The sequence below is a fragment of the Triticum dicoccoides genome, chromosome 2B, assembly GCF_002162155.2.
Source record: "Triticum dicoccoides isolate Atlit2015 ecotype Zavitan chromosome 2B, WEW_v2.0, whole genome shotgun sequence".
Lineage (NCBI taxonomy): Eukaryota > Viridiplantae > Streptophyta > Magnoliopsida > Poales > Poaceae > Triticum > Triticum dicoccoides.
In genome coordinates, this window is record NC_041383.1 from 459048388 (window position 1) to 459060500 (window position 12113).

At 46.7% G+C, this 12113-nt stretch overlaps 1 protein-coding gene across 1 annotated transcript; it reads right to left on the reverse strand.

The window, feature by feature from the left end:
- Positions 1 to 10254: 10254 nt before the first annotated feature.
- Positions 10255 to 11773, reverse strand: LOC119364201. Its single transcript, XM_037629629.1, has 2 exons — positions 11413 to 11773; positions 10255 to 11300 (listed from the first exon to the last, which is right to left on the reverse strand). Exons 1-2 carry the CDS (start codon positions 11687 to 11689, stop codon positions 10516 to 10518), a joined length of 1062 nt encoding a protein of 353 aa, XP_037485526.1. The 5' UTR covers positions 11690 to 11773; the 3' UTR covers positions 10255 to 10515.
- Positions 11774 to 12113: the final 340 nt, after the last annotated feature.

Below are 12113 nucleotides of genomic sequence, written 5' to 3' on the forward strand. Positions count from 1 at the left end.
CTGGGCCCACTCGGTAGGACATCATCATATGCGCAATGTGACCAAGGAGTTGATCACGGGATGATGTGTTACGGAACGAGTAAAGTGACTTGCCGGTAACGAGATTGAACAAGGTATTGGATACCAACGATCGAATCTCGGGCAAGTAACATACCGATAGACAAAGGGAATTGAATACGGGATTGATTAAGTCCTTGACATCGTGGTTCATCCGATGAGATCATCGTGGAACATGTGGGAGCCATCATGGGTATCCAGATCCCGCTGTTGGTTATTGACTGGAGAACGTCTCGGTCATGTCTGCATGTCTCCCGAACCCGTAGGGTCTACACACTTAAGGTTCGATGACGCTAGGGTTATAAAGGAAGCTTGTATGTGGTTACCGAATGTTGTTCGGAGTCCCGGATGAGATCCCGGACGTCACGAGGAGTTCCGGAATGGTCCGGAGGTAAAGATTTATATATAGGAAGTCCTGTTTCGGCCATCGGGACAAATTTCGGGGTCATCGGTATTGTACCGGGACCACCAGAAGGGTCCCGGGGGCCCACCGGGTGGGGCCACCTGCCCCGGGGGGACACATGGGCTGTAGGGGGTGCGCCTTGGCCTACATGGGCCAAGGGCACCAGCCCCTAGAGGCCCATGCGCCAAGATAAAGGAAAAAGGGAAGAGTCCTAAAGGGGGAAGGCACCTCCGAGGTGCCTTGGGGAGGATGGACTCCTCCCCATCCTTAGCCGCACCCCTTCCTTGGAGGAGGGGGCAAGGCTGCGCCTCCCCCCTCTCCCTTGGCCCTATATATAGTGGGGAAAAGGAGGAGCAATGATACCTAAGGCCTTTGGTTGCCTCCCTCTCCCTCCCGTGACACATCTCCTCTCTCGTAGGTGCTCGGTGAAGCCCTGCAGGATTGCCACGCTCCTCCATCACCACCGCACCGTTGTGCTGCTGTTGGATGGAGTCTTCCTCAACCTCTCCCTCTCCCCTTGCTGGATCAAGGCGTGGGAGACGTCACCGAGCTGTACGTGTGTTGAACGCGGAGGTGCTGTCCGTTCGGCACTTGATCATCGGTGATCTGAATCACGACGAGTACGACTCCATCAACCCCGTTCACTTGAACGCTTCCGCTTAGCGATCTACAAGGGTATGTAGATGCAAACTCTCCTCTCTTTCTACTCGTTGCTGGTCTCTCCATAGATAGATCTTGGTGATACGCGTAAGAAAATTTTGAATTTCTGCTACGTTCCCCAACAGCATTATGTAACGAGTAAAGAGACTTGCCGGTAACGAGATTGAACTAGGTATTGGATACCGACGATCGAATCTCGGGCAAGTAACATACCGATGACAAAGGGAATAAAGTATGTTGTTATGCGGTTTGACCGATAAAGATCTTCGTAGAATATGTAGGAGCCAATATGGGCATCCAGGTTCCGCTATTGGTTATTGACCAAGAATAGTTCTAGGTCATGTCTACATAGTTCTCGAACCCGTAGGGTCCGCACGCTTAAGGTTTCGATGACAGTTATATTATGAGTTTATGAGTTTTGATGTACCGAAGGAGTTCGGAGTCCCGGATGAGATCGGGGACATGACGAGGAGTCTCGAATGGTCGAGACGTAAAGATCGATATATTGGACGACTATATTCAGAGTTCGGAAAGGTTCCGAGTGATTCGGGTATTTTTCGGAGTACCGGAGAGTTACGAGAATTCACCGGGGAGTATATGGGCCTTATTGGGCCATACGGGAATTGAGGAGAGAGGCCGAAAGGAAGGAGGCGCGCAGCCCCCCTCTGGTCCGAATTGGACAAGGGGTGCAGCCCCTCTTTCCTTCCTCCTCTCCCCCTCTTTCCCCTTCTCCTACTCCAACAAGGAAGGAGGGAGTCCTACTCCCGGTGGGAGTAGGACTCCCCTTGGCGCGCCTCTCCCTGGCCGGTCGCCTCCTCCCCTTGCTCCTTTATATACGGGGGCAGGGGGGCACCCCATGGAACACAAGTTGATCTACGGATCGTTCCTTAGCCGTGTGCGGTGCCCCCCTCCACCATATTCCACCTCGGCCATATCGTCGCGGAGTTTAGGCGAAGCCCTGCGCTGGTAGAGCATCATCATCGTCACCACGCCGTCGTGCTGACGGAACTCATCCCCGAAGCTTTGCTTGATCGGAGCCCGGGGATCGTCATCGAGCTGAACGTGTGCTGAACTCGGAGGTGTCGTACGTTCGGTACTTGGATCGGTCGGATCCTGAAGACGTACGACTACATCAACCATGTTATCATAACGCTTCCGCTTACGGTCTACGAGGGTACGTGTACAACACTCTCTCCTCTCATTGCTATGCCATGACCATGATCTTGCATGTACGTAGAATTTTTTTTGAAATTACTACGTTCCCCAACAGTGGTATCAGAGCCAGATTTTATGCGTTGATGTTATATGCACGAGTAGAACACAAGTGAGTTGTGGGCGATACAAGTCATACTGCTTACCAGCATGTCATACTTTGGTTCGGCGGTATTGTGAGATGAAGCGGCCCGGACCGACATTACGCGTACGCTTACGCGAGACTGGTTTCACCGTTGCGAGCGCTCGTGCTTAAAGGTGGCTGGCGGGTGTCTGTCTCTCTCACTTTAGCTGAATCGAGTGTGGCTACGCCCGGTCCTTGCGAAGGTTAAAACAACACCAACTTGACGAACTATCGTTGTGGTTTTTATGCGTATGTAAGAATGGTTCTTGCTAAAGCCCGTAGCAGCCACGTAAAATTTGCAACAACAAAGTAGAGGACGTCTAACTTGTTTTTGCAGGGCATGTTGTGATGTAATATGGTCAAGACGTGATGCTATATTTTATTGTATGAGATGATCATGTTTTGTAACCGAAGTTATCGGCAACTGGCAGGAGCCATATGGTTGTCGCTTTATTGTATGAAATGCAAACGCCCTGTAATTGCTTTACTTTATCACTAAGCGGTAGCGATAGTCGTAGAAGCAATAGATGGCGTAACGACAACGATGCTACGATGGAGATCAAGGTGTCGCGCCGGTGACGATGGTGATCACGACGGTGCTTCGAAGATGGAGATCACAAGCACAAGATGATGATGGCCATATCATATCACTTATATTGATTGCATGTGATGTTTATCCTTTATGCATCTTATCTTGCTTTGATTGACGGTAGCATTTTAAGATGATCTCTCACTAATTATCAAGAAGTGTTCTCCCTGAGTATGCACCGTTGCGAAAGTTCTTCGTGCTGAGACACCACGTGATGATCGGGTGTGACAGGCTCTACGTTCAAATACAACGGGTGCAAAACAGTTGCACACGCGGAATACTCGGGTTAAACTTGACGAGCCTAGCATATACAGATATGGCCTCGGAACACGGAGACCGAAAGGTCGAGCGTGAATCATATAGTAGATATGATCAACATAATGATGTTCACCATTGAAACTACTCCATCTCACGTGATGATCGGACATGGTTTAGTTGATTTGGATCACGTGATCACTTAGATGACTAGAGAGATGTCTGTCTAAGTGGGAGTTCTTAAGTAATATGATTAATTGAACTTAAATTTATCATGAACTTAGTCCTGGTAGTATTTTGCAAATTATGTTGTAGATCAATAGCTTGCGTTGTTGCTTTCATATGTTTATTTTGATATGTTCCTAGAGAAAATTGTGTTGAAAGATGTTAGTAGCAATGATGCGGATTGGATCCGTGATCTGAGGTTTATCCGCATTGCTGCATAGAAGAATTATGTCCTTAATGCACCGCTAGGTGACAGACCTATTGCAGGAGCAGATGCAGACGTTATGAATGTTTGGCTAGCTCAATATGATGACTACTTGATAGTTTAGTGCACCATGCTTAACGGCTTAGAATCGGGACTTCAAAGACATTTTGAATGTCATGGACCATATGAGATGTTCCAAGAGTTGAAGTTAATATTTCCAGCAAATACCCGAGTTGAGAGATATGAAGTCTCCAACAAGTTCTATAGCTAAAAGATGGAGGAGAATCGCTCAACTAGTGAGCATGTGCTCAGATTGTCTGGGTACTTCAATCGCTTGAATCAAGTGGGAGTTAATCTTCCAGATAAGATAGTGATTGACAGAATTCTCTAGTCACCATCACCAAGTTAGTAGAACTTTGTGATGAACTATAGTATGCAAGGGATAACGGAAACGATTCCCAAGCTCTTCGTGATGCTAAAATCAACGAAGGTAGAAATCAAGAAAAACATCAAGTGTTGATGGTAGACAAGACCACTAGTTTCAAGAAAAGGGCAAAGGGAAGAAGGGGAACTTCAAGAAGAACGGCAAGCGAGTTGCTGCTCAAGTGAAGAAGCCCAAGTCTGGTCCTAAGCCTGAGACTAAGTGCTTCTACTGCAAAGGGATTGGTCACTGGAAGCGGAACTACCCCAAGTGACTGGCGGATAAGAAGGATGGCAAAGTGAACATAAGTATATTTGATATACATGTTATTGATGTGTACTTTACTAGTGTTTATAGCAACCCCTCGGTACTTGGTACTGGTTCAGTTGCTAAGAGTAGTAACTCGAAACGGGAGTTGCAGAATAAACAGAAACTAGTTAAGGATGAAGTGACGATGTGTGTTGAAAGTAGTTTCAAGATTGATATGATCATCATCGCACACTCCCTATACTTTCGGGATTAGTGTTGAACCTAAATAAATGTTATTTGGTGTTTGCGTTGAGCATGAATATGATTTGATCGTGTTTATTGCAATACGATTATTCATTTAAGTAAGAGAATAAACTGTTGTTCTGTTTACATGAATAAAACCTTATATGGTTACACACCCAATGAAAATGGTTCATTGGACCTCGATCGTAGTGATACACATATTCATAATATTGAAACCAAAAGATGCAAAGTTAATAACGATAGTGCAACTTATTTGTGGCACTGCCGTTTAGGTCATATTGGTGTAAAGTGCATGAAGAAACTCCATGCTGATGGGATTTTGGAATCACTTGATTATGAATCATTTGATGCTTGCGAACCGTGCCTTTGGGTGAGATGACTAAAACTCCGTTCTTCGGAACAATGGAACGAGCAACAAACTTGTTGGAAATAATACATACTGATGTATGCAGACCAATGAGTATTAAGGATCGCGGCAGGTATCGTTATTTTCTGACCTTCACAGATGATTTGAGCAGATATGGGTATATCTACTTGATGAAACATAAGTCTGAAATAGTTGAAAAGTTCAAAGAATTTCAGAGTGAAGTGGAAAAATCATCGTAACAAGAAAAATAAAATTTCTATGATCTGATCGTGGAGACGAATATTTGAGTTATGAGTTTGGTCTTCATTTGAAACAATGTGAAATAGTTTCGCAACTCACGCCATCTGGAACACCACAATATAATGGTGTGTCCGAACATCGTAATCGTACTTTACTAGATATGGTGCGATCTATGATGTATCTTACTGATTTACCGCTATCGTTTTGGGGTTATGCTTTAGAGACGGCCGCATTCACGTTAAATAGGGCACCATCAAAATCCGTTGAGACGACGCCTTATGAACTGTGGTTTGGCAAGAAACCAAAGTTGTCGTTTCTTAAAGCTTGGAGTTGCGATGCTTATATGAAAAAAGGTCTTCAACCAGATAAGCTCGAACCCAAATTAGAGAAGTGCGTCTTCATAGAATACCCAAAGGAAACTATTGGGTACACCTTCTATCACAGATCCGAAGGCAAGTTATTCGTTGCTAAGATGGATCCTTTCTAGAAAAGGAGTTTCTCTCGAAAGAAGTGAGTGGGAGGAAAGTAGAACTTGATGAGGTAATTGTACCTTCTCCCTTATTGGAAAGTAGTTCATCACAGAAATCAGTTTCAGTGAGTACTACACCAATTAGTGAGGAAGTTAATGATGATGATCATGAAACTTCAGATTAAGTTACTACAGAATCTCGTAGGTCTTACAGAGTAAGATCCGCACCAGAGTGGTACAGTAATCCTGTTCTAGAAGTTATGTTACTAGACCATGACGAACCTATGAACTATGAAGAAGCGATGGTGAGCCCAGATTCCGCAACATGGCTTGAGGCCATGAGATCTAAGATAAGATCCATGTATGAAAACAAAGTATGGACTTTTATTGACTTGCCCAATGATCGGCGAGACATTGAGATTAAATGGATCTTCAAGAGGAAGACGGACGCTGATAGTGTTACTATCTACAAAGTTAGAATTGTCGCAAAAAGGTTTTCGACAAGTTCAAGGTGTTGACTACGATGAGAGTTTTTCACTCGTATCTATGCTTAAGTCTATCTGAATCATGTTAGCAATTGCCGCATTTTATGAAATCTGGCAAATGGATAAACAAAACAGCATTCCTTAATGGTTTTCTTAAAGAAGAGTTGTATATGATGCAACCAGAAGGTTTTGTCAATCCTAAAGATGCTAAAAAATTGTGCAAGCTCCAGCGATCCATCTATGGACTGGTGCAAGCATCTCGGAGTTGGAATATATGCTTTGATGAGTTGATCAAAGCATATGGTTTTATACAGACTTTTGAAGAAGTTTGTATTTACAAGAAAGTGAGTGGGAGCTCTGTAGCATTTCTAATATTATATGTAGATGACATATTGTTAATTGGAAATGATATGGAAATTCTGGATAGCATGAAAGGATACTTGAATAAGAGTTTTTCAAAGCAAGACCTCGGTGAAGCTGCTTACACATTGAGCATCAAGATCTATATAGATAGATCAAGACGCTTGATAAGATTTTTCAATGAGTACATACCTTGATAAATTTTTGAAATAGTTCAAAATGGAACAGTCAAATAAAGGAGTTCTTGCCTGTGTTACAAGGTGTGAAGTTGAGTAAGACTCAAGACCCGACCATTGCAGAAAATAGAAAGAGAATGAAAAGTCATTCCCTATGCCTCAGTCATAGGTTCTATAAAGTATGCTATGCTGTGAACAGACCTATTGTATACCTTGCTCTGTGTTTGGCAAAGGAATACAATTTTGATCTAATAAGTAGATCACTGGTCATGGGTCAAGAATATCCTTAGTGAGGACTAAGGAGATGTTTCTCGATTATGGAGGTGATAAAAGAGCCCGTCGTAAAAGTTACAACGATGCAAGCTTTTACACCAATCCAGATGACTCTAAGTCTCAATCTGGATACATATTAAAAGTGGGAGCAATTAGCTAGAGTAGCTTCGTGCAGAGCATTCTGGACATAGAATATTTGCGAAATACATACGGCTCTGAATATGACAGACCCGTTGACTAAGCTTCTCTCACGAGCAAAACATGATCATACCTTAGTACTCTTTTGGGTGTTAATCACACAGCGATGTGAACTAGATTATTGACTCTAGTAAACCCTTTGGGTGTTGATCACATGATGATGTGAACTATGGGTATTAATCACATGCAGATGTGAATATTGGTGTTAAATCACATAGCGATGTGAACTAGATTATTGACTCTAGTGCAAGTGGAAGACTGAAGGAAATATGCACTAGAGGCAATAATAAAGTTATTATTTATTTCCTTATTCCATGATAAATGTTTATTATTCATGCTAGAATTGTATTAACCGGAAACATAATACATGTGTGAATACATAGACAAACATAGTGTCACTAGTATGCCTCTACTTGACTAGCTCGTGAATCAAAGATGGTTAAGTTTCCTAGCCATGGACAAAAGAGTTGTCATTTGATTAACAGGATCACATCATTAGGAGAATGATGTGATTGACATGACCCATTCCGTTAGCCTAGCACTTGATCGTTTAATATGTTGCTATTGCTTTCTTCATGACTTATACATGTTCCTGTAACTATGAGATTATGCAACTCCCGTTTACCGGAGGAACACTTTGGGTGCTACCAAATGTCACAACGTAACTGGGTGATTATAAAGGAGTACTACAGGTGTCTCCGAAGGTACATGTTGGGTTGGCGTATTTCGAGATTAGGTTTTGTCACTCCGATTGTCGGAGAGGTATCTCTGGGCCCTCTCGGTAATGCACATCACTATAAGCCTTGTAAGCAATGTAGCTAATGAGTTAGTTACGGAATGATGCATTACGTAACGAGTAAAGAGACTTGCCGGTAACGAGATTGAACTAGGTATTGGATACCGACGATCGAATCTCGGGCAAGTAACATACCGATGACAAAGGGAACAAAGTATGTTGTTATGCGGTTTGACCGATAAAGATCTTCGTAGAATATGTAGGAGCCAATATGGGCATCCAGGTTCCGCTATTGGTTATTGACCAAGAATAGTTCTAGGTCATGTCTACATAGTTTTCGAACCCGTAGGGTCCGCACGCTTAAGGTTTCGATAACAGTTATATTATGAGTTTATGAGTTTTGATGTACCGAAGGAGTTCGGAGTCCCGGATGAGATCGGGGACATGACGAGGAGTCTCGAAATGGTTGAGACGTAAAGATCGATATATTGGACGACTATATTCGGAGTTCGGAAAGGTTCCGAGTGATTCGGGTATTTTTCGGAGTACCGGAGAGTTACGAGAATTCGCCAGGGAGTATATGGGCCTTATTGGGCCATACAGGAATTGAGGAGAGAGGCCGAAAGGAAGGAGGCGTGCATCCCCCCTCTGGTCCGAATTGGACAAGGGGTGCAGCCCCTCTTTCCTTCCTCCTCTCCCCCTCTTTCCCCCTTCTCCTACTCCAACAAGGAAGGAGGGAGTCCTACTCCCGGTGGGAGTAGGACTCCCCTTGGCGCGCCTCTCCCTGGCCGGCCACCTCCTCCCCTTGCTCCTTTATACACGGGGGCAGGGGGCACCCCATGGAACACAAGTTGATCTACGGATCGTTCCTTAGCCGTGTGCGGTGCCCCCCTCCACCATATTCCATCTCGGTCATATCGTCGCGGAGTTTAGGCGAAGCCCTGCGCCGGTAGAGCATCATCATCGTCACCACGCCGTCGTGCTGACGGAAATCATCCCCGAAGCTTTGCTGGATCGGAGCCCGGGGATCGTCATCGAGCTGAACGTGTGCTGAACTCGGAGGTGCCGTACGTTCGGTACTTGGATCGGTCGGATCGTGAAGACGTACGCCTACATCAACCGCGTTATCATAACGCTTCCGCTTACGGTCTACGAGGGTACGTGGACAACACTCTCTCCTCTCATTGCTATGCCATCACCATGATCTTACGTGTACGTAGGAAATTTTTTGAAATTACTACGTTCCCCAACAGTAGGTGTAACAATGGTATTGATGTCCTCATCAGAAATGATTCTAAGTAGGCACAATATTCATAAAATAGAATCAGTAGCACCAAGATATGGTAGATATTGTCGCCATCAGGCTTTAGCATTCAAGTGGTTGTCATAAAGCCATTATTGACATAGTCAAGTCTGAAGCACCAAAATATTACCGCCATGAAGTTTTATCTTCCAAGTAGTTGTCATGTGACCATTAACGGCATCATCAAATCGCACACACCAAAAGATTACCGCCATTGGGTCTTAGCATCCAAATACTAGGCGATTTTGCAATGTCAATTGGCTGTTCAATATTTTTGTTTAAATTTAACATTTTCAAAAATGCAAAAAAAAAAATATGTGTGCGCTCACTAATATTCTAGAAAAAATTCAGCTCAATTGGAGCAAAGAATTGTGAGATATTGGCAGTTCTTATTGGCTAATAATGTGGCTGTTTTTTTGTCACCGATGCACTTACAAACTAGACCCACTGTTAGGAATCATGTCAACACATTCAAATGATGTATTAGACCTAGCTACAAAAAATTACCCCAAAATATGGTGTTTTATGCAACAAAACATGTAAAGTGGGTGTTCTGTGCAAACTAGCACCAAAAGTAAGTGGTTTGTGCAATTTCCTCTCTCCGCGGGAGCTGAGTCGCCGCCGAAGAAGGGCCCAGCCATGGCTTACCCCCAGATTCGAACGGAGGAGGGGCTCCGAGCACAACCAGAGACCACCCGCAGTGAAGAACGCCGCCGAGGCCACCCAGCGTGCCGCACGCTCCCAAAAAATCACATCTCCGCCTTCGCCTGCTTACTGAAACCGCTCATCTCACGACTCGTTTGTAAAATAAATAAATAAAATGCAGCCTTCAGATTTGGTGGACTAGGAGGCATCTACAGCCGGCACCCCAAACCCGGCCTGGTTAGCATGAGACATCGGCAAGAGTTTGTTTTAAGGCACGGTAAGGATGGCGATCCATGTCCGAACTTTCGGATGTGATTCAACTGAACACATGTAACATGAAAATCACAAACTTGATTGTTCAATCATTATATTTGAAAATACATCGAGGAAAAAAAGTAGCCTAGCACACCGAGCAACGCCTGGATTTCCAACGTTGCCCTACACGACGATTGATTGGTTGACACACAACGACACGACATCACCAGCAGGTGATTTATTCGGAAACCAAATGTGGAGCTACTACGAATAAGGTAGCATAGCAGCAGCGAGCACGTAGACGTGTATGGGCACACTTACGAAGGTGATGAAGCAATACCACTTCACTTCTTGCAGACCAGCCCGGCGCTGCCCTTGCCGCTGCCGCACATGGTGTCGGCCGGCTCGTCGATCATGTCGACCGCCCCGACGCGGACGACGTCCTCTCCGGCGAAGCGCGCCACCTCGCAGTCCGTCCCGAAGATGTCCGACACCTGGTACTTTGCGGCACCACCCATCACCGGGATCTTGGCGCCCATGTCAACCCCGGCGCTGACGTAGTCGGAGCGGTAGGTTTGGCCGAGCACGCCGTGCACGTCGGCGCTGATGGAGTTGAACTTGAACGCGACGTTGAGGTGCGCGAGGCTGTCGTCGGCGGTGAGGCCGTAGTCGTGGATCCTCGAGTCCTCCTCGGTCACCGGCACCGCGTTGGCGACGATGCGGAACTGGCCGTCGAGGCGCACCACCACGCCGTTGGCCGCGCCGATGCGTAAGACGGACAGCGCGGGCGCGGAGGCCGGGCTCCAGCTGGCGGCCGGCGCCGCGTCCAGCTCGACAGGCATGCCGTCGAAGGTGATGGCGAGGCGGTCGACGGCGTTGTCCCAGGTGACCGTCCTCTTGACGCCGAGGTAGAGGCGGTGGCCGCCGAAGCGGATGCCGAGCGCCTGCACCCATGTGAAGTCCCGCGCCGCCTTCACGTTGCGCTTGCCGATGAAGTGCGCGTTGATGTGCAGGTTGGCGTCGGAGAGCAGGCAGAAGTCGGCGTCCCTGCGGCCGTGGAAGAGGAACTTGTTGCCGTCGCCGCCCACGAAGCGCGGGTCGTAGCACTCCGTGCCGGCCAGTTCACACACTGTTGGGTTCCAATGATGCATCAAGCACACGATCGAGCCGAGCAATCAGTAACTTTCTAACTGCGAAATGAATGCAAAAAACATGGACGTGTATGTGTGTGGTGTTCTTACTGCAGACGAGCTTGCAGCTGGGGCAGTGCACGTAGCAGAGGTCGCGGCAGCCGGCGGGGCACCGGCGCACCGGGATCATGCACTCTGGGGCCTGCGACGGGCTGCTCTGGTTGTAGCAGCTCACCACGGTGGGCTGCGCGCCGGGGCTCATGTAGACGGGTACCACGTTGGGGTCCGAAAGGATGGGGTTGTCCATCGGCTGGGCGCCGACCGTGACGAGGAATGCGGCGGCGCAGGCGAGCAGCACCACCGCGCACGGGCGCCGGACGGACGCCATCGATCACTGCTAGTCGGTCTCTGGGTGATCTTTCACTGCTGGTTGAGTGAAGCTGTTGCGAGTGCTCGTGATGGTGTGGTGGTGCAAGGCGTGGAACGCATTCTTTTATAGCCCGGGACGATCTGACTAAACGAGTGTCGTCGGAACCACGCATGGCTTTTAGTCCCGGCAAGTCAACTGCCGCTCGATAGATGGCTCGGCTAGCTCCCACAGTCCCCCGCCACATGAAACGATTCCACGCTTGCCGTCCCGGCGAACGGTTGATTCAAATCCGGGGCGCTTGGTCTCGATCTTGGTGTCAAGTGTCATCTGCTCTACGTTATGGCTAAACAGAATCTACATGCCCAGCCAGGACAAAAATTTATCCTCTTCAGAAAGAAACCAAGATTCAGATATAGCCTGGCCACCAAAAATTGCACGATAT

What these genes read in the sequence shown, in the direction of transcription:
- LOC119364201 (XM_037629629.1), bottom strand. Translation starts at nt 11,689, where the DNA reads ATGGCGTCCGTCCGGCGCCCGTGCGCGGTGGTGCTGCTCGCCTGCGCC. An exon ending in CAGCTGCAAGCTCGTCTGCA is followed by an intron (nt 11,301 to 11,412) that starts GTAAGAACACCA and finishes GGAACCCAACAG; the next exon opens with TGTGTGAACTGGCCGGCACG.